The 23,343-nt window shown below is 39.8% G+C and overlaps 1 protein-coding gene across 3 annotated transcripts in view; it reads left to right on the top strand.

Annotated features, from left to right (window-relative positions):
- PDLIM5 (PDZ and LIM domain 5) overlaps positions 1 to 23,343 on the top strand; it is an 86,093-nt gene that overhangs the window by 20,153 nt on the left and 42,597 nt on the right. For all 3 annotated transcript variants that reach the window (XM_033160536.1, XM_033160538.1, XM_033160539.1), the window contains exon 3: positions 19,953 to 20,104. In XM_033160536.1, coding sequence (XP_033016427.1) covers positions 19,953 to 20,104 — 152 coding nt within the window. The remainder of the gene's footprint in view (positions 1 to 19,952; positions 20,105 to 23,343) is intronic.

Raw genomic sequence — 23,343 nt, 5'->3', positions numbered from 1 at the left:
CTATTTGGAAAGTTTTGGTGACACATCAGGATATTTTTTACCACTTTAAGTTGCAATCAATTGTATTAAGATTTTGCTCAGGTGCTATGAAGTCCTTGTACTTCATACTCAGCATAAATTGTACAGGTTGTGACACCTAGACTGGTAAGTTGCTCCAGAACTGCTAGTTAGCAATTATCCAACTGCATGTGTACAAAAAGCTATAAAGTGTTGTGTGTTTCTCATGCCTTTTATTGTCTTTTTCTTTTTAATAGCCTGGGGAAAAGCTCCTAACATTTACTGGATTTTTAAAAGCACTTTCTCCCCCTTAGCTTCCCCAACGTGTCTCTTACTGCAGCGTATCCTGTACGTTTATACCCATATGCCAAACCAATGACATGCTCCACATCATTTTACTGCAGTAATCCATCCAGATGCTAACTAACTCCAGGCCATTCCCATGAAACCTCCCACTGCAAACTGAGATTGCTTTTCCATTTCGGTTATGCACGTCAGATATCGAAAGACATCAGACATCGAAAGCATCAATCATTAAGTCTTCTCTCTCTCTCTCTCTCTCCCTCTCTCTCTCTCTCTCTCTCTCTCTTTCTCTCCCCCCCCCCCCCCCCGGCTTTCTGTAAGCAGTGCTTGATTTACCTTGCAGAGTGAAATTGTTGGCCATGAATTGCCAAGGCTTTACTGGAATAAAATAAGTGTCCGTTTTAGAAACGGTAAATCTTAAGCTGCCTAATGCTGGCTTTTTGGTTGATGGCAACTAATTGCTACTTTGCCATCCCTGAAGAGGAAAGCTCTTATCCAAACATCAGTGATGTGCATGCACAGAAACAAGTATTATATGTGGGTCATCTGTAATTGCAATGTATCACAATGCTGAGTAGTGGTGGAGAGGGCATCTGGGACCAGTGTTTGAGCTGGCCCAGGATGCAGGCAGAATAGATTACTTGACATGCGCATGCACACCTGCTGACCCTGGTATCTGGGTGTGTAGTCATATGCCTTGGCTGCACCTCCTACAGGCTTATTTGTTGCCTTTCTTTCACTTGCTCGGCCTGCACTCTGTTCCAGTATAGAATCACTGATAGCTTTGGGGCTGAGTAGGAATTGTTTGCCTACCTGCAGATTGGTCAAGGAGGGTTGTCTAGTCTGCTCTTTGCCAAATCTGAGAGTGTTGAGGGGGCGGTGCTGTTAAATAATTTGGATGCATGGTGGTTAAGTTGGTCACATTGTTGGCAGGGCAGATACAGGAAAGCTTAAGGTTAGATAACAGGTGACCCTCCTTAGGTACTTTTGAAGGTGAAGGGCTTTTCCAGAAACCAGGCAGCTACCTGGTTTCTGGAGCCCTTAGCCTGGGTTAAACCACAGAGCCTAGGGCTTGCCGATCAGAAGGTCGGCAGTTCGAATCCCCGCGACGAGGTGAGCTCCCGTTGCTCAGTCCCTGCTCCTGCCAACCTAGCAGTTCGAAAGCACGGAGTGCAAGTAGATAAATAGGTACCACTCTGGCGGGAAGGTAAACAGCGTTTCCGTGTGCTGCTTTGGTTCGCCAGAAGCGGCTTAGTCATGCTGGCCACATGACCCGGAAGCTGTACACCAGCTCCCTCGGCCAGTAAAGCTAGATGAGCATTGCTACCCCAGAGTCATCTGTGACTGGACCTAATGGTCAGGGGTCCCTTTACCTTTAGCATGGAAATGGAATTCTACATCTACCCAGAGTTGTGGGACAGAAAGGCCTCCCTAGTCAGCATCAAGTGGGGCCCAGGGCTATTCCCTGTCGTGCCCCTTGAAATGGGTAGGTTTCTGCCCACCCAAGGTTGAAGTTAAGTTAGGTTCCCACTCTTCTCTTTCCCCCTTTAGGTACTGTAAATAAAATGTTCAGCCCATTACTTGTGTCTTGCCTCTTTATTCCTGGGTCTGGTCACACACAGATTAATTTAGCTTCAGCAAGGCTACTGCATCCTGTGCCTTCGAACCCACAGCATTGACACCTTAACCATTATTTTAAAAAGAGTTAAACATTTCTTTTAATTGAAAACGCTTCTCATGCGATATTCTTTGGGGTAGCTCTAACCTGCAAAAATGTGACTTACTGCATAGTGAAATTGTGCTAATTGTGGAGAGAAATGTGTGATGTACTTCATGCCACAATTTTCTTTGATGGAGTAACTTCCAAATTTTTAAACGAGCAAAGTACATGCCTTGAAAATTCAGAGTCAAATTAATGTCTGATATGTGCAACAGTCTACACTGGAACACCATGTCCCCAGATTCCAGGAGTGTGCATTTATGACGTATATGACCTCTGATCTATATTACTTTGGAATCTTGGTTCCAAAGTTTGCTTAGGAGTGCTGTAATCAGTAGTGGATGCTGAATGTGCTACTTGTTTGTGTCTGGTTTTTCGTAGCACTTACTACACACTGGTTCATCAAGGAAGCACTATTTAAAATTTGTCTTAAAGACTTAAAAGCAGAATATAATATTCTGTTTTTAGATGCTATGTTTTAAAGTATAATTGAAAAGCGCTTCTGCATATGATGTGTTGGAAGTGGGCATAACATTAAAATATTCTTTAAAGTATATTGACTTTAAAGTTGTCTTTCTTTCAGGCATCTGTTGTGTGTTTCAGTTCCTTGTAATCTTATTTGCACATCTGGACATAAGCAGAAACTTTTACTAAAAACACGATCCAGGACTTTTGGAAAAAATAAGGATTTTTATTTATTTTTAATCTGTAGGGTCAGTTCTCTCACTTGGGATGAGAGATGAAACTAAAGGTTCATTATGTAGCTGAACTGAAACTTAATATGCAGGGTAGTGTGTAAAACTGAGGTGCCAGTATAGGCTCTAAATAACTTCTGCCCTCCTCGGAGCATTAATGTTGAAGAACCTTTCTTGTAAGTTACTACTGATAGTAGAGTTCACTGCTTTGCAGAATCTTCTCCTGTGCTTGCTTTTGCATGCGAAGACCAAAAACAGCTCAACTGACATGTATGGTTAAGCTTCATTTTTCTTTTTAATTGGCCAAACCATTATTGAAAAAGCAAGGTTTACAGTGTTGGTTCTTAAACAATAATATCCAGCAGTAAACTCTGCAGTTTTGTATTCTGAGGACCTTAGCTACAGAGTTAAGGTATATGCTTGATTTCCTGCCCCCTTGATTCAGTGGCGTAGAAGTGTTTGAGAAACCACAAAGTCTTAAATCATAACATACCACTAGGTGTACCAAAGCCCTGGAGTGCACCTGACATAGGTTGGGTAAACACCCTGAAGCATACATCCTAGGTGCACACATTTGTTTTTCAACATCTGTGCTACCTGTACCCACTAATCTTTCCCAAAGATTGTCCCTTTAACTTGCTTTAGTAGCACGTGTTCTAGGTCCCATGGCCTTCAACAAGATTGCAGGAAGCAACTTAGAGTCATGTGTGCCCATTCTGTGCTTTAAGGCTCTCAAGAGACAGCCTTAATGAACGTGTGTCCTACGTGACCCCATTGTGGACCAGGTTCAGCAAATAAGGTGTTGCAGAAATATTTATGTTAATATTGTTCAGAGAGGTGGCTCCCAAGTTATGCAGGAAAGTCAGGAAGGAATCTGCATGTCTCCTAGTTAATGGCTGTACCATTGTAGGTAGACTTGTAGATTAGCTTGTAGATCAGCCTCTTAACACCCTGGGGCTCTCGGGATGTGCTGAACTATACCAGTAGGGCGTGTTGAATTTTTCATCTTTAAAAATCCTGATTTGAGGGGTGTTAAAAAGTTGTGGTATGATTAGGTAATTTGAAATATATTTTGGTTACTTGTAAATATTTAGGTCTTGCTTGGTAAATATCTATGTGAAAAGTTCCTACTTTTTAATTTTTTTAAATTTTTCTGTCATTTAAACGTATATGTTATTCCCAAATTTTCATGAAAACAGATGTTGATAAGTGCCTAAAATTGATTACAAGATATTGTAGTTCTGTTATATATGTATTGTAGTTATCTGTATTATTAATATTAATATTAATATTATTAATTATTAATATGTAGTTATCTGTATTATTAATACTGGGTATGTTTAGCCTGGAGAAGAGAAGGTTAAGGGGTGATATGACAGCCATGTTCAAATATATCAAAGGATGTCATATAGAGGAGGGAGAAAGGTTGTTTTCTGCTGCTCCAGAGAAGCGGACACGGGGCAATGGATTCAAACTACAAGAAAGAAGATTCCACCTAAATATTAGGAAGAACTTCCAGACAGTAAGAGCTGTTGGACAGTGCAATTTGCTGCCAAGGAGTGTGGTGGAGTCTCCTTCTTTGGAGGTCTTTAAGCGGAGGCTTGACAGCCATCTGTCAGGAATGCTTTGATAGTGTTTCCTGCTTGGCAGAGGGTTGGACTGGATGGCCCTTGTGGTCTCTTCCAACTCTAGGATTCTATGATTCTAATATACAATGGTATGCGATTTCTTTTTTGCTTTGTACAACCAGTGATAACTGCTTCACTATGACTACAAAGAAGAGAACAAGGCAGGGAACATTCACACATATGAGCAACCTTATTGGAAGTGGAAGAGACATGTTGCCTTCTGAATTACCAACTTTGCGAGACATGTTAAGATATGGACTATTGCTGAGAGAACAAAGTAAGTGAGGATGTGAGAAACTATCCAGCTGCCAGTGTTGCAAAAGACTTATAGCCTAAAGTACTTGAAAAATGGGAACGAGCAAACTGTTCTTTTGTTTTCCCTGTTGTGAATTCAAGAGTTACAGTATTAGCAAAGATTCAAGAAAGTTGAGAGCAAGCAGAAAACATATCTCTTGGAAGGGGCAAGATAGATATTAAAGAAGCCTTTGCTTCAAAACTTGACAAGCTCTTTGACATTCTCAATTGCAAATGTGAAATCATTATGTGCTCTGAATTTGGCTGTGCTACAGATTGCACAAAAGAAGCTCACATTAATTGCACATGCTCTAAAGACAAGAAGATCCCAGTGAAAGAACTTGCTTTCATTAAAGGCCAGAGAAACAATATTGGTTCTATTGGACCACACCAAATTGGTTTGCCAGATTTTCCAGAACATAACAGACTGATAAAGAAGCAAAAGCGAGGAGAAGTTGAGAGAACAAGACTTGCTGATGCTGAATAGAAAAAAGGAATGTTTGCAGACTTCTTCACTTCCATCACATGAAGAAAGTTCCTCCGGGGTTGGAAATGAAAAAGAATCTGATACAGAAGATGGAAGTGAATCAAATTATGATTTAGCAGCTCCTTCAACTTCTAATGGAGAGAAACAGTACAATACATTAGATATTCCTAATGTTGCTATGCAGAGCATCAGATACGGTGTTGGTCTTCGTGCCACAGCTGCAATTACCACCGCTGCATTTATTGATATTGGCTTGATCACTGAAGAGAATACGAAACTTGTTGTTGACCACAATAAAGTAAAGAGAGCACAGGAGAAATTGATGTCATCATTAGACAATGAATTTGAAGAAATTCAAATTCATTGTCTAATGAATTTGAAATTCAAATTCATTGTAAGGTGGCTTACAACAGCAAACAGACTTTGTCGCTTGTGAGTTTCCAAACATGGCCTAAAAGGCAAAAACCTCAATAATTTAAGGCTGATTGTAGAATACATTGTTGGTGTGTACTATCCGTGTTGGTTCAATATAAAAGTAAAACATTTGTGGATAGAAGGCCCATGTCATTTGTTGTTTCAATTGCAACAGCTTAGACTGCAAAACAAGGCTGCTGTTTTGCCAACTGTTAAGCGTTCAGCGTGGTATGCATTTAGTGAAATGTTAATTCAGACACTGCTGTGCTCAAATAATAAGGAAGAAAGGAGAGCTGGAATTCAAAAGATCATCGATTTGAGAGGTGGCAATGATGATATATTTGGAGACCTTTCAGTACGTCCAAGGAAGACACCTTCTATAAACACCTCTGCTTCAAACTTATTGGAGTTGATAGACTGGTTTGATGGAGTTTATGAACCTCCATTAACATGCAAAATGACCTTGACAGAAATAAAGGAATTTATTGACAAGCCTATGCAAGTTCCTCAGTAGCCTTGTCATGGTCAAGGGATTGAAAGATGTGTGAAACAAGTCATGGAGGCTGCAGAGAGGCCAAGAAGCAGGTTGTCTGCTTTTGTCAAGAAATGAATCAATACAGGACTTGATGAAACTTGTTATTAATTCCAATTAATGTTATTCTTTTTTTTTAACTATAATAGGACGTTATAAGACAAAGTGATGATATGTTGTTACAGCTGGAAATAAAATTTCTTTATATTTTGCTTGTATAAAATGATTAAAAACTTTAACTTTGCTTCAAAATGCGAGTTTTTGGCTTTTTTTAGTGTATTTCAAACAAATCTCAATTTACCAAGCTAAACATCAACCAATCATAAAAATAATTGCAGATTTGGATTCCTCATGTGCAATTACATATTTTTAGACCCCCTCATTGAGCAAATTCACAAAATAAAATTTTCTGTCCTTAAATGACACGCCCTACTATACCATGGCCATATTTCTGGAGCTGTTGGGTGTTGTTAAGGGCACCAGATTGTGAAAGGCTGCTATAAGATCCTTCTCACCACTGAAGAATTTAATTAGTTTTCACATCATTCTACATCTATAGATATGCCCACACTCTTTTTCTTTTGTTGCAATTCTTATTTATTTACCACCCTTCATCCAAAGATCTCAGGATGGTTCACAAGACAAAAATACAAGATAAAAGCATAAATAAACAGTTAGAACAAAAACAAAACAAAACTACTTCTCTATCCCTACTCTGTTTTAGTGACAACTTTGATGGGAGACAGTAGCTTCCTCCTATGATCATCCATTCTCCTTCCTCTTATATTTAGCCTCTTTTACTGTGCCCCCTATTTCTTTGACTTGATGTTGTCAGCTGAGCCATAATAAATAAATTCTGTCCAGTTTTCTAGGGAAGGATTTCTGGTTTATTTATTTATTTTGCTTTGAAGTTCGTTTCCACTGTACTCCTCAGCAGTACTCAGAAAGCAACATCTGTGTCTCTTTTGAAGCCAGTCGCAATGTGGTAGGAGGCTTGTAATGTCCATGAGACCTGAAATAATGATGCATTGTTCAGAACATGGCAAGGGACATAAAAGCCCAAGGCAGCTCCTGGATACATTTGTCATTCTTAATGTTGACACATTGCAAAGCAAAACTTCAGCTACTGTTTCTTTATCAGTGTTAAGGCCCTGTTCTTCGCCTCTTTGATACTTTCCTCTCCCTAATCTTGTTTTTCAAATGATCTCCCCCCCCCCCTTCTTAAAACCAGTAGCTTTTAATTAAAAGGAGTTAAAATGTCATTATCACAACGTGTTGATTTCCAGGCTCCATAACAACATCTCCATGATGTTGGAGATATCTGGAGGCCTCCACAAGATGATCTTAACCGATTTAGCTACGATTTGTGACAGTGATATGAGCAGCCCACCTTCCCTGTTTGTGAAATAAGAATGTTGCCAATGATTGTGATTTTTAGGCTGTACTGCTATATGTTAATGCTGGTCTTATGAATTAAGCAGGACCTGTTTTGTTAAACATGGATAGAACTGGGTTTCACAATTCCTACAGAAAACAGAACTGAAACAAAATTTATCCAGTTAACATTTTTAACATGGAGGAGCAAGAAAATGAGAGTTTTGACCAGTTGCGATGCTCCAGATTTTCATTGACACTGTGCTGCTGCTGCTGCTGCTGTTTTTGTTCTTTTTAAAGGCATAAAGGTTCAGAAAGGAACTTCCAATTATTTGAACCACCTTTTAAAATGAAAGCTTTTTAGCCTGTACTGTATGTTCGTAGTGACAGCTTAAACTATTCCAGCAACTTCACTCAAATCTCTGCAAGGCTCAGTTTTCACACTCATCACTTCCTTAAATGGACACTGTTTTTCTCTCTCCTTTTTCTTGGATGTATAACCTCACACCACTTGTCAGGGCATGAACCTAGTTGTCCTTCTGAGTTTTATGGTAGTCACTGTATTTTAAAGTATGTATTTAGTCTGTCTTGTGGTAGAATCCTTCTTAATGCACATTTCAGTTTTTGATTATTATTCTTATTTACACTGCAAGCTTAGGTTGTTGTTCCTTTCTTTTTTGTAGATACAAACTGTGTGTGTGTATATATACTGCATATAAAACAACCCAATTACTGCTAGGGCAGAGGTTAAATGAAAGAGTGTTTCCAGCGGTGGTGGTGGTCATATAGATGATGCAATATTAAGAGCCTTCATGGTTTGAGAACAGAACACCAATTGTGCAATGTTACTTTGATGCAATCAAGCACTATTTTACAGACAAAACTGAACAAATCTTTAGTTGCAACCCAAAAAGTAACGAAAAATCCCCTTTCTTGAAAAAGTGGCTGCGAAAGGAAGAAATCCCTTTTGGAGGAGGCTTTGTTGTTGATGTTTCCCAACACCAACCTTATGAAATACATTTTTCCTCTTATACAAAGCCTATAGACTTTTTTAGTTTTGTGTGGAGGGTGTTGTTGTTTTTTGTACAGCTTGTTCTTATGAAATACTCAGCTGGAGTAAATGAAAGGTAGTGCCTTCAATGAAGGTAAACGTAGGGCTTGTGATTCTTTCTTTCTTTCTTTCTTTCTTTCTTTCTTTCTTTCTTTCTAGTTCCTAGCCCTTGCAGTTGCAGAAATTAGCCTTAAGTGCATGTGATTGAACGACTGCTTGTAAAATCTTATAAGCAGACAGAATTGTGTTCTGCAAACAGGGTTTTAGTGTTCTTCATAATACTTTATCCCTCTCCATGACTGATAGAAGCACAATAAATTATTTGCTGTACGTTATTGCAGTGTGTGGATGTGCTAGCTGGAAAACACATTTTTTTTTTGTTAAAAGCTTTAAGTGTATATCAAGAACTAGGGGCAATTTGAGCTTTTCCATATGCAAACACAGGCATCAAGCTGCTATTTTTGTATTAAACATGTAGCCTTTGTACCTCTTAATAGGAATTAGTCTTGGTCATTTTGTTATGAGGAGTTTACAGGGTCATATTTTCTACCACTGGTTATTTTCTTTCTGTGTCTTTCTTAAGAATATATACATGAGTAATAAAAATAACCATGCAGACCACAATTCCATATGCATCTACAATCCCATATGCTCCTGTTGAACTCAGTTCAGCTTACTTCTGAGCAGATATGTATAGGATTGAACTCTGTAGATCTCTGACTGCGCTTTGTAGGATTTTCTGGCAATAAAATATTCCATAAGCCAATTGTTTCTGATAGTAAGCCCTGTAGGTTTTAAAAGGCCAATGAATGAATGCTTAAAAAAAACACCTAGACTGTCATGAATAAAGATTGTGCCACAATAAATTATGTCACCATAAATTGTCAGAAATCTCCTTTTTTGAGCTTTCTTGCAAATAAGCAAGCACAAAAGGATTTTAAGTTAGTAGACCAAAATTACCTTACATCTCACACCTACTTGATGATTTTAAAGTGTGCTGCAGGGAGACTCTCCTGTCTTTCATTTTCTTTTCTTTTTTTATATGACCATTTCTTGTTACTCCATTATATAATCCTAAAGTGGGCTGCAGTCCTGTACAGTAAAACAGAAAAAACACTATATTGAAACCAGTTCAACCCAACTTTACAAAAGCAGATAAAAATACAATAATGAAATAGCCAGGGAGCCACAATATGGGTTCCTCACTTGCAGCTGTGATAAAAATTCCCAACAATCCACAAAAGGCCAAGTAAGGAGATGAGTTTTCACCTGGTGAAAAAATGACAACAGTTTCACTGCTAGTTGTGCTGCTTAAGGGGAGTAATGCCCTAGTCAGGGTGTCAACACTGATAAGACTCTGTTTCACCACTTAATTAACTTTTCTTGATGGTGCAACAATGAGAAGCATACAGTGTCTCTTAGCCTAATTTACCTGTTCTGAAAATAAAAGTGGGGAGAGACTATCCCTTTAGCTGGATGGATGAAAACCATAAATTGACCAGTTTGTTTGTTTTTTTAAAAGAAAAATATTTGAGGGCAGCTTGAGGTTGAAAAACAAGACATAGTGTCCTAACATCACATTATTTTATTTGTGAATTGTTCCCCATGTATCCTCTTGTATAGAAAGAACCATTTACATGCAAAGAGGTTTAAACATCCATGGCTGTAAAAACCCTGGTGTGTTACAAAGTCAAGGGGTAGAAACATCAGTAGGAGATTGCACAGTGCATATAAAGGGTTGCAGTGGGAGTACTTGTACTGCCACTTGGGATTTGGGTGGATCCATGAAAAAGGTAATAATAGTGGGAAATGAGGGCTGCTGCTGCTATTAAAAGCAGAACCAAACTGAGGATGCAGAAATTGGAGCCTTTCTGTTTTGTACATGGCATTCCTGGGAAAGCACAACTCCTCCCTTTCAGATGAAATGCAAAACAAATAAGTGAGATCTATTGGTGTCCCAATAGTCAGATCAGATCAAGAAAGGAGGACACTTTCCTCATAGTACAGCTGATGTTGAAACATTCCTTCCCAAACCTCCAGACAGCACTTACGGTTTTTATTGCTGTAACTTTCTTTTTTCCTTTCCAAACACCCCAAATGGCCTTGGGTTTGTTTTGATATATTGCCTTTTTATAGAGAGGGTTTCAGTGAAATGCAGCTAAGTTGATCTTGTGAAACAGCTTCTCCAAATAGCCCCAAACTGTGAATGAGTATCAAGATGCTCCTCCCCCCCCCCGCCAGACAATACATACATACCTTCTTTTATTCGACCGTCAGTCAGAAAAAATACATTTGTACAGAATTAAAAAACCTCTGAAGGAACTTTGAAGAAGAAAGGAAAACATAACCCTCAATGGAATGGAGCTAAACAGATAGCCCCATATCAATACAATCAATTAAAATCTTACAGCGCTTAAAAGCTAAAAAAAGAAATTTAGCCACCTGGGAGGCTATATTTCTAGTGACATTGTTCAGTAAGGATAAAACCTGTCTTTCTCTGGATAGAAAGCTAGATTGACATAAAAGTGGAGCTATAAGGTTTTGCCTGAGTTCTACATAGAGAGGACAAGTCAGAAGAATATGTTCGGTAGACTCAACCACGCCCATAGTCCGCCAGACCAGTGTTTTTCAACCACTGTTCCGCGGCACACTAGTGTGCCGTGGGAAAAATTGTGTTTATTTGATTCCTATTCAAGAGAATTACTTTATATATAGTCAATATAGGCACAGAGTTAAATTTTTTAACATTTTCTAATGGTGGTGTGCCTCGTGATTTTTTTCATAAAACAAGTGTGCCCTTGCCCAAAAAAGGTTGAAAAACACTGCGCCAGACAATAGAATCATATAATTGTAGAGTTGAAAGGGATCCCAAAGGTCATCTCTTCCAACCCTCTACAATGCAGGAATCTCTGCTAAAGCATCCATGACAGGTGGCCATCCAACATCTGCTTAAAAATCTCCAAGGAAGGAGAGTCTACAACCTCCCAAGGGAGGCTGTTCCAGACCAATTCAATCTGTATCCCTTGCAGCTGTTACGATTGCTGTTGGCTCATTCTCGGTATGAAATAGGGAAGGTTTCATAGTGCCACAGGTGTCATCTCCATGTTGGATTTTTACTAGTGTGTGTGTGTGTGTATTTCCATACACAGAAGTGAGTTGTGGAGCTATCCTTGGAATGGCCACAATTTTGATCCTTCCCAAAAGCTACGTTTTTGTTTTAAAAGTAAAAATAAAATTCTCAAATAGAGACTAAAATAATATACCGTATTTTTCGCTCCATAGGGCGCACCTCGTTTTTAGAGGAGGAAACAAGAAAACAAAATATTTTTATGGTTTTCCTCCTCTAAAAGCCCCCTGCCCTTTTTGAGGATCAGCTAAAAGTTTTGCAGCTTTTTTTTGCAAAGGGAAAAGCCCTGGGTTTTTTTAGGATCAGCTAAAAGTTTTGCAGCTTTTTTTGCAAAGGGAAAAGCCCTGGTTTTTTTGAGGATCAGCTAAAAGTTTTGCAGCTTTTTTTGCAAAAGGAAAAGCCCTGATTTTTTGAGGATCAGCTAAAAGTTTTGCAGCTTTTTTTGCAAAGAGAAAAACCCTGTTTTTTTGAGAACCAGCTAAAAGTTTTGCAGCTTTTTTTGCAAAGGGGGAAAAGCAAAGCTCCTTTTGTAAAGGGGGAAAAGCAAAGAGGAAAAGCTCTGTTTTTATGGGGTTCAACTCACATTTCTGCAGCTTTTAAAGGTAAGGGAGCCTTTTCTATAGTTTCCAGACAGATAATCTAATCAGCCAGTCACATGTCGCTAGGGAAACAAACAACCTCCCTCTGCAGCACATTCAACAATGGAGGCCTGGGCAAGAGGGCGGGGCTGAAAGGGAGCCGGGGACTCTTATCTCTCTCCCGATCTCTTGCTGATCAGCTGCTGAGCGGGGTCCTTTCAACACCCCCTTTTCTCTTTGTAAAATAAAAAGCATGATCCTCTTTTGGCCCCTGGGCAATTCAGCTCCAGGGACCACCATTCGCTCCATAAGACGCACAGATATTTCCCCTTACTTTTCAGGAGGAAAAAAGTGTGTCTTATGGAGCGAAAAATACGGTATTTAAGATACACATAATGCATATGGGGGAACTGAATACTTGAATAGTCCCCAATCCTTTATTGTTATGCAGCAATAAAGACCTAGAATAAGTAGCACATCAAGTAGATGCCTAGGCTGAAACCTTTCTTTCTGAATGCTGTTTCAAATCAGTTGTTGGTCTGAAGCTGCTTGGAGCTACAGTCTTGTGAAGCTAAGCAGGTTTGAAGCTTCCTTAATAGAGGACGGTCTGGGAATCCTATGGTTGAATGGAGGAAATGATATAAAATGATTTTTGTATGTCTCTCCTGCCTGTATTAAGTTGTGCAGTCCCACCAGACTGTGCCAGATACCTCTTTGGAGCTATTATATAAAAACTAGCAGTATTGATTTTTTGGGATGTTTTCTGGAAGGCAAAGCAGTAGTGGGCTGTGTGCTCACCAAATCTTGATTTCCCCAATGGTCCATAGCACTCCATGTCCTCTATTTGCAGGGAAGAATCGCTCTACTGTTAACTCTGTTTAAATACTCGACACTTTATAAAGTAGTGTTGCTGTTGATTTAGGTACCCTTGGGAGAAAACGACTAGTCTGTAATTATTCACATACTTTCAATGCCAGTATTATGGGTGAAGTCTTCACTGCCAACTTCTTCCTCAGTACTCATTTGCAAACTAGGAATTAAAGGCCAAATTTAAATCCAAAGCAAAATTACATAGATGGATTACAGAACAGTTGGATATAGTTAGTATGTGATAGAAAGGATGATGCAGCCAGCTATTTAAAAGGTGTGAGCCATCCCCATCTAATAGCAAACTGCATGCAACCGAGTGGCAATAGAATTTGGAGTCACAGAGAAACAAGAGCAAGGCATCGACATGCTTCATGGGTTGAACATTGAAGCACAGTACAGTCATACCTCTAGTTGTGTTAGGTTCATGTTGAGGATTTTTGGGTTGCAAACGTGGCAAACCCAGAAGTGTATACTTCTGTGTTTCGTTCTGCGCACTTCGTGCATGTGCAGGAGCGCTCTGTGCATTTCGTGCATGCGCACAAGTGCTCTATTGTGTCACATGCACATGCAGAACGGGTGCTCGACTTACAGACTTTTTGGGGTGCAAACGGCATCCCGGAACTGATCGCATCCGTAAGTAGAGGTACCACTGTATACAGAAGTACAAATTCCTTTCTTAAAAAAACAACAACAGAAGGCGCACCTACCCCCCCCCCCCCAAAAAAAACAGCCCAGTGAACACTGAGCATGATTAGTGACCTGCAGGAGCCACAGAGTGTTGAGTGTCAACTGACAAAGGAAAAACTGAAGGCAGGGGAAGAAATAATGGCCCTGCTTAAGCTCGGTCTTTCAAGCTTGACTGGCTGCAGCTCTGAGCAGAAGTATTCCTGTTATGGATTGAAAATACGCTGCAACAGGCTGTTGCAGGTCATACTTGTAATGTAACTGATATTTAAATTGGTGCGGCTGGTGGAAAACTGAAGCCAGAATTGTGTGAAAAGTCATACCTGTACTTTTGATAGAAAGCAACCAAGCAACTTCGCTATGAGCCTATTTTCATTGTGTAGCACTATAATTGTAGCAGAGGTCTGCTTAATGTGCATGCTACAGGAAGCTAAAATTTCTTGGCCAGATCTTCTGACTACAAATTTATCATCTTGATGCAGCCAGGCAAGTAGAATGCATGAAGCCTATTCTGAAATCCTTATTACTGAGGACTGACATACCGTGGCATGGTATGTGTCCAATGACATTTACAGTACCAGCAAATGTCATGTACATTTTCATGCTGGGCTTTCGGCTCAGGCAGGCTCTTGTGCAGCACTAAGTAAATACCAACAGTACTCAATTTTTGCAGCACCTTCCACTGGGGGAACCAAACATTTTCCCAGCCAGTTTGCTCATTTGTGACTCATTTTGAGTTTTGAAATGAAAGCATCTTGCCATGAATCCGGAATTGCATACAAGTTAAATTAAGAGAATGTGAAGGTAGGCATGATATTGGAATCGCCAAAAATATCATTCTGATTGGACCAATATTTGCCCAAAGTTGCTTGCACTTATTAGGTTATTTAGGTTCATATAATTAATAGGCAGGCTTTGATAAGTCTCAGAGTTATATAGGTAAACTTGTTAGACTCTACTAGGGGAACAAAGTCTTTTGGGTTAATGGAATGGCCCAAGGAACAGAACCCAAGCATGCACATTATCCACTAAACTTGGCATTTGACTCTAGCTGAGTCTTACATTAGACATGCCCTAAACTCTAAGGGGGTCTCCAACCTGCACAATTGGAAGTCTTGAGAGGAAAAAAGCTAGTGATTCCCAGGACCCTCCAGAAGGCACTTGGACTCTCCCGAAACAAATAAAACATAGGCATCCTGATTCCAAAAAAACAGGCAGCCACTTCCGATCCTTGTAAACATAAAAATTAGACGGGGCAGGAGGCATTGGTGAGTGCTTGGGCTGTCTGAGTGTGCAGTAGTGCTGGCGGCTTCATCTGGGGCTCTCTGACGTATAGTTAATTGGCATTTCCTGCAACATCATGTACAGTTGACATCTTCCCATCATGTACAGTTGACATCTCACCATCTCACCATCATGTACAGTTGACATCTCACCATCTCACCATCATGTACAGTTGACAGCATCCTCCTGCTTCTGTATACTAAAGGCAGCTAGACTATACATGAAGGTAAGAAAAATGCTGCCAAGAAATATGAATTCCAAATAACAACCCATTGTTATACGGAGGGTAGTTTATGGGAAGAAAAATATGTGCAAGATCTTATTTTTTGGCACTAATAACTTGCATTTACTATATAAAATGAACGTACAAAACAATGTGTTTGAGTGCAAAGTATAGCAAACTTCACTCGAAATCAATTCCACGTTAATTAGCACTATCAACAAGAATGTAATCCTGCTTTCCATTTTGACAAGATGAATTTTTACTTTAACATTAGCCAAAGCCACATTTTAACATAGCTAACTCCCAGTAGGCCACTTTGTCTTGCGTATCAGGGGGATATCAGCAGATATTTTTTAAAGCCACAAAGACTTTTTTTTGGGGGGGGGGGGTCTTGTAGAAATAGAGCATTTCAGTGCAAAGCTGAAAAGGATCTGCTACTTTGCACACATTAAGACAAAACTCTGGATTGTGTGAACTGGTTTAAGTCCAGTGGCTGGTGGAGGTGGGGAAGGAGTGGGTGAATTTAAGCATGAGAATATAAGGAGCTGGAGGAACATATACCCTGACCTTAGTATGATTATAAAATCAGGAACATTGCATCTGCACTGGCTTGAATAGGAAAATAATATTGCTGTAAGGAGGAAGGTGTGTGGCAACAACCAGTTTAGAAATAATGAATCTTGGACTCCTATAATGTCTAAACTGTTTGTAGAAAGGGAACCTTGCTTGTCCTTTAGAGAGGAGGAATCCAGAACATTGCAGTGCTATCAGGTTATAAGAAGATACAAGAGAAATAAAGAGGGGATCCCTCTATATAGCAGTTGGCTGAGTGTGCAGTTTCTTCTATGAAACATTCCAAATCAGACATCTAGCACGCACTCTGCCAAAAAGCGACGTGTGTTCACCAAAAAAAGCAAGCAGCGATAGCAACAAATCTTGAGTGCCATTTCATAGTCTCGCAGCTCAACCATACCACTGACTCTTGGATCTGCTGCAGAAATAGAAATTTTGTAGGATCGTAGTTAGCTAACATGCTGTCAACAAATAATCTCTGACACTTAAAAAAAAAAAGTAGAAAAGCTTGGATTAATTGAGAGAGCCAGGAACAGTTGCCGTGTGAAACAATGAGATTAATTTCCAATAAAATACAATTTTCAAAAACAGGCTATAGGGTTGAGGAAATGCTGATGGGAGAGATTAGGACAATAAATGTCTCCTCAGCATTTTCCTGACCATAGCAAGTACATTGGAGGTTGGAGTTTCACAGTTCTCTCTACCCTTCTTGAAGACACACAACTCTCCATCCAGACAGCCAAAGAGGCATTAACAGGGACAAATTGTAGCCAGATGAAAGATAGCTCAGTTGGTAGAGCATGCGACTTTTAATCTCAAGGTCATGGGTTCTAGCCCCACGTTGGGTGAAAGATTCCAACATTGCAGGGGGTTGAACTAGATGACCCTTGTGGCCCATTCTAACTCCACATTTCTATGATTCTATGACTCAGTGAAAGCTGTGTTCCCATAGTTCATGGTATCTGTTTTGCCTTTCCTGCCCTCCAGAACTGGAAACTGAACTAGCTTAGCTTGCTGTTGCACCTGCTACAATTAAAGAATAAAGTCCCATGGAACAGGACAGGGGACACAGAGAAAAAAGAGTGGCATGAGTCAGCCTCCTGCAAGCATCCCCAAAAGCTGAAAGGACTTTTTTCTGATAAAGTCCAAGCTTAGACCTGGAAATCATTGCATGACAGAAGATATGCGTGGGGAGATTCCTGAGAATAGAGCTGATTAAGTGTTATGACACAGGATAAAAGCCAAGGCATAGCGACAACTCCACCCTTCTGCTGTATTATGAGAGAGGTGCTGTTGGAAAGTTTCTCAGGAAATAGAAGAGGAGTACCTGATGTGATTAATGCAAGGTGTGTTTGCTGGTTGTAAGGCCGCAATGCACTTGTGTGAACTGGCTCATTCCTACATAACATTACAGTGGTACCTCTACTTATGTGCCCCTCTTGTTACGTATCCTTTGGGATACGCGCACGTCAAACCCGGAAGTAAATTTCTGGGTTTCACCGCACGCGCATGCACAGAAGCACTCTATCGCGCTGCGTGTGTGTGCAGAACAGGTACCTCCAGTTGCAGAAACCTCGGGATCTGTCCGGAGCTCTGGAATGGATCCCGTCCGCAACCGGAGGTACCACTGTAGTGTGATAGTGCTGCCCCTGAGGGCACTAATGGATATGAATGGAGCAGTGCATGTGGTTGAAGGCATTTATATGTGACAAGCAATATGTGGAATGGCCATGTTCAGGTCTTGCACAAATCAGTTGTTTGTTTCATTTATGAAACTCCCAAAACTCTACAAGGAAAACATGCAGAATAATTGCACATATAAAAACTACAAAAGTTATTGCATGTAGGAAAACACACACACACACACACACACACACACACACGTATGTATATATGTATGTTGAAACAACACACATATTAAATCAGTTCAAATTCAATACTATTACCAACTGGGATAAAAATTATCTACTTAGAGGGTTTGTTGAAAGAGGAACAACTTCAATTGGTGCCTGAAAGACAATACAGAAAGTGTCTGTATGATATACAAGGGAAGTGTGTTCCTCTTTTCCGCTGTGGGGGCATTTCTAGTTGCTTGCAGTGGCTTAAACTCTTAAATAAGTTTGTTCACGTGTGCACAAAAATGCAGTCAAAAATAACTGAGAGAAACGGTATTTATTCGCAAGGCTAAATAAAAGAAATCAAATGACAGAGATTAACATTTTCATTTAGCATTTCTGTATTTGCAAGGAATTGGCAAGAGCGGAAACCCAAAAGTGAGACTGATTTATCATTTGTGAGTTGAGTTATGGTTAATAGCTGGGAGTAATGGTTGGAAATGCGAGCAATGGAAATTTCTCCCCTCCAAGACCGAATGCTCTTTATGTGAACGGGGCAGGGGTAATTAATTTATCAACAGTGAGGTCTATGTAGCAGTACAGCAGTGCAATAAATTATTAGAGAAAGGTATGGAAGCCCCATGCCGTGAGACACTTGAAACTAGGCAGAACAGAAGCATATGCGAACATACAGAAGGGAATAATCCCACATTGGCAGGCCGAATGGAAAGGATAACTTGCTCTTTCCATCTTTATATTCTTTTAAGATTTTATTCATGTTCCCAGTGGCGGTGCTATTCATTCACTTGCTGCTGAATTAATTACTGAACTATTTTCATTCTTTTCAAGTAAGAGATGCTGATTTTGCCCTTGCCTGTTAATTTGATCTGAATTTTTAAAATGTTAAATAGTTCAGTTAAAGGGCATGTATTTAGACTTAATGTTCAGGTTCTCTCTGGTTTTTGCTGCCTAATCCAAGTATACATCTTCCCCCATGTCTGATGTAATATAAGTACGAAGGCTGCTTTCTGGAACTGCATGGAATATTGTTTGGGCTTCCATTTACATAATCAATGCAGAGATAATGCATGGCTACACCCATACTTTGTGCTGATTATCGCGGCAGCTTTGATCGAGTTTCTGGATCCACCTATCTCACTTTCAGCTTTGTATGTCATTTTGTAATGCTACTTCTTCACTTATAACTCATGAATAACCTTGTCACGTTGAATGAAAAAGGATCTGCAGTTCTAGATACAATATACTCACAACATGAGAGTTAGGCTACCTCTCAGATGCAAGAAGTTGCTGGTTTTCACTACTGATTTCAGTGAAGGTGCTTGACCTGCCCTGGGCAAGTGCAGGCATATTTCCTAATTGTTCTGGGGAGCTGGGTGTGTATTCACAAGGCCCTCTCTAATCCGTACTCCACTGACAACTTTATGGATGGCTTCCCATTCCCAATTTAGTGTGGGTTGGTGTGGGTCGGTGATGCCAATTTCCTTATATCTAAACAAAATAAAAAAATTCCTTCCAGTAGCACCTTAGAGACCAACTAAGTTTGTTCTTGGTATGAGCTTCCGTGTGCATGCACACTTCTTCAGTGTATCTAACAACTCTAGGTCCATAGTACTCAAGTTGCACTTGGAGGCGGGGGATTACTTTTGAATCACACAGTCGCACCAGCACATTGCTGCCACAAGAGGACCTATGCTGAGTACTACCTCTGATAACACACAGTGTAGTTGTAGAGCATGAGATTCTTGATCTCAGGGTCACAGGTATGAGTCCCACGTTGGGCAAAAGATTCCTGCATTGCAGGGTGTTGGACTAGATGACCCTCACGGTCCCTTCCAATGCTACAATTCTATAATTCTATGACTTGTTAGTGTTCTGTACTGAACATTGGATGGTTGTAGCACAACATGACAATATTTACTGACATGCTGGAAGCTACGGTAATTTGTGTAAAGCTTAAGTGGACATTGCCAGTGGTCAAATAATCAAATAATCTTTCCCCTCTGTCAATTACTGTTGGAGCTGGACTTTAAAGTACGGACTGAATGCCCTTTTCTAGAGGCCACCATGCCCTGCTGGGATCGCATGACTTGATCCTTACAATGAATTCTTATTTATTGTAAGAACGTTTGTAACATTTGGTTTCTGAATGACCACTTAGAAACTTCACAGAGTCTGAATAACTCTTGGGGTAATGCTCTTGGGTGGTATTTTTTTTTTAAAAAAAACTAATACTTATATCTTTTTGCCTTTGTTACCTTGCAGTTGAGTGATGGAGGCAAAGCGGCTAATGCAAACGTGGGAATAGGTGACGTTGTTCTCAGTATCGATGGGATAAGTGCCGATGGCATGACTCACCTGGAAGCACAAAACAAGATCAAGACCTGTTCAGGCAAACTGACTATGAATCTGCAAAGGTAAAAGCTTTTTTCTTTTTTTGAAAAAAATATGTAATAACTCATACTTCTAAGAAAAAAACCGCACATTGTTCTTTTTGTATGTTGGAATGCATGTATATCAACCTTTGCCTGGTAGCACCCTTTGATGTTCTGCAATGTAATGGGGTTATGTAGCTTGAAGGGGCATCATTAATTTATTTTTATTATTTTACTAAAATGGTTGGGTGTATTTGTATGACCCAAACCTGTCAGATCACCCTGTAGAGAAATATCTCCTGAGCTTTTAGCTTGCTAATACGGAGCTAAAATTTCACCTAACTTAGTGATATTTGTAACCTCTCCTCCTTATATTTCCTTTGAAACCTTGTATCTTGTCTTTGTTTTTATGTCCTATATAGGCAATGTAGTATACTCTGAACATAGAGAATGAAGTATCATTATCAACACCACTACCCCCCCACAAAATCTAAATCTGCTTCTGTGTCCAAGTATGAGACCTGACAGAAATGTTTGATTGCATTACCTATTGCTTATAAGTGTCATTGTCCTCTGTGTGTGTTTCCATCCAGTGATTCGGTTTAGGAAGGAGTGGTAGTGGTGATAGAAAACCAGAGTTTTAAAACTTGGAGCTCAGCCTAGGACCAGTTCTCAGTAAGGAAGCTTCAGCCTTGGAATATGAACAGTACCCAAAAAATAGAAGCCTGAGAGCATCTCCCCTCTTCATCACTGAGTTGACTATAGCTCATCTTGCACACCTGGAAATTAGGTTTTAGAGTGCATCATTCTGGCATGGTTTATATTACAGTAATGTAGCGTCCAGTACTTGTCACTGTAAACAGTTTATTTGTTCTGCAGGAGAGAGCATCCTGCAGAAATGGGCCTTGAATGTGGTGTGACCTTCCTTTATGTATCAGACAACCACTGTTACCTTTTAGGTGTTTGTTGAGCCTTTATTAGCAGCTGGGATAGCCATCTTCACTGAGAAACCTTGTTGAAACCTTTTCCAACAAGGCTTTTCAGTGAAGATGGCTATCCCACCTGGTTATCTGTTTTGGATTTGAAATTGATATTATACAAGTTGAATTATTTCTGCTTTCTATGTTGCTTTGCTGTTGTTTTTTTATGTGCATATGTTTTTGCATATGACAGATTTGCAAGAACGATTTCCTCATCAGAGTTTGGGGGTGAGGAAGGAAGTGTGTGGAGCAGTAATAGGGCAGTATGGGGAGTGGAATGTGGCAGCAATCCTGGTTTTTAGCTTTTATTTGGTACCTAAATTGGAAGATCCTTGGAGCTTTCCACTGAGTTACTCCGATAGTGAATGAGTTAGTGTTTCAGCTTCCATACAGGATATGAGTCACTAGTGTCTGCTACCTGACAGCTGGAGGCAAAGTCAGCTTATCACAGGATTAGGCGAGCAAAGATCAAATAAATTGTCCTTTGGTACCAGACTTGGTATCTTAGCATTGTTTAAGGGGGAATGCTGTCTTGTGGGTTTGTGCCAGTTTCCAGTCCCATATTCTCCATCTGTTTCTAATCCTCTTTGGATCCCGGAAACATTAGACAGCGTTGTCTCAGTACCAATGCCTATCACATATTTTCCTACTGCCACGGTTAGTAGCAGAAGCAACAAAAGTTTTGTGGCACCTCAAATTTTACTATGGTGCAAGGTTTTGAGTGCTGGAACCCACTTAATCGGATGAGTGAATTGCTGTTCTTTGTCAGGAAGTTCGTGTTATTGGCAACACTGCTTTGCGAATGGTCACTGTAATTCTTTTATATTCATTCAAGCCTGAATTGTCACAGACTTTCTCATTTCATTTCCCTCTTTCCTCCACTTATTGTACATATATTTATCTACACCCATGTGCATACAAATCTGTCAGTTTAGGATTACACTTTTTGCATCTTATGAAATAGTCTGTAGTCCACGAAAGCCTACACTATAACATTTTTTTCAGTCCTTAGGGTGCACAAGCTTCCTCTTCTTTCTTTTTAACACTTTGAACTGTTAGAATGGTACTCTAAGAGTGAAGGGGGGGATGTTGACAATGTTTTCAGCAGCTGCTGCAGCTACTGGTACTATCTTTATTAGCATCATGAGTGTTGTACCATGTTTTGAACCGAACACAGCAATGACATATTCCCAGTCCAGAAGCCTTGCTCACATCAGGTTGATAAGATAAGAGTGGAACTGAAAAATCAGGGATGCAGTGAAGTAGGAAACTGGCACATGTAGTGTTCTTGTGAACGCTTTCTGCCAAATCATTTGCTTTGCTTATGGTTTAGTTTGTTCTCGTCATCAGGCGCATGAAATCTAAGGTTGTGAGCATGTCTATAACCATCTTTCAAAGCACCCTAACTTCCCCAATGCCTTTGTAGGATTATTATTATTATTATTTTGCTCCCTGGTATTTGATTTTTTTTCCCTTTTTCAGTTGAAGTACAGTCTTGTTTCCCATGAGAACGGATGGAAACCAGATGCATATTTTTTTTGGACAGACTTCAACTCCAAGTCATTTAACACACACTTGAATAAATTATTTTATAAGCTACTGAAAAAATGAATGTATTAAATGGTGCATCTATTTCCAGTCGAGTTGAATAGGGATGATACTTTACAAGTTTTCTTCTGGAGATACCAGTAATAGAAAGTATATAGAGCGTTGCAGTTATATAAGTCACTCTCTCCCCCCCCCCCAATTCCATGCACCCATCTCTTTCTTGTATGTAATGTGAAACAGAATGCCAATTGAAAGCTTCTTTTAAAAAACAAGCATTTTGGTACTGGAGAAATTTGAGCAAAGCAATAGTAATCATGGGAAAAGGGTTATGCAGTCCCACCAACCACAGTTCAAACTATTTCCCTTCTCTCCCCAACTCACTCTGAAAATTTGGTTGTCTTTATAAACAAAAAAGAGCATCAGGGTTCCATTACACTAATTTGTGTGGAATATACTTGGCATCTTTTGTTTTAGCGTTAATTTAGAGAAGAGCCTATAGGGGAGCTTCTCACCATAGTGTTCCTTCTCATATTTCCTACAGCAATCCTTCTCAAGTCCCCCCCCCTTTCCTTACAAACTATAGTCTCAATATTAAGCACAATTATGTGCATGCAGTCCTAAGTACCTGATTATTCCAGTCTTCATCAATCATTTCTTCTGTGTAAACCATATAGTATGCCTGCTCCGCTAAAAATATTAATCTAAACTGTGCACAGGGTGGGGACAAACATGTATGTTTTTTTGGGGAATGAA

Source organism: Lacerta agilis, chromosome 9 (assembly GCF_009819535.1).
Source record: "Lacerta agilis isolate rLacAgi1 chromosome 9, rLacAgi1.pri, whole genome shotgun sequence".
In the NCBI taxonomy this organism is placed as follows: domain Eukaryota; kingdom Metazoa; phylum Chordata; class Lepidosauria; order Squamata; family Lacertidae; genus Lacerta; species Lacerta agilis.
The sequence above is the reverse complement of the archived record's forward strand: the minus strand, read 5'-3'. Positions and strand labels throughout refer to the sequence as shown.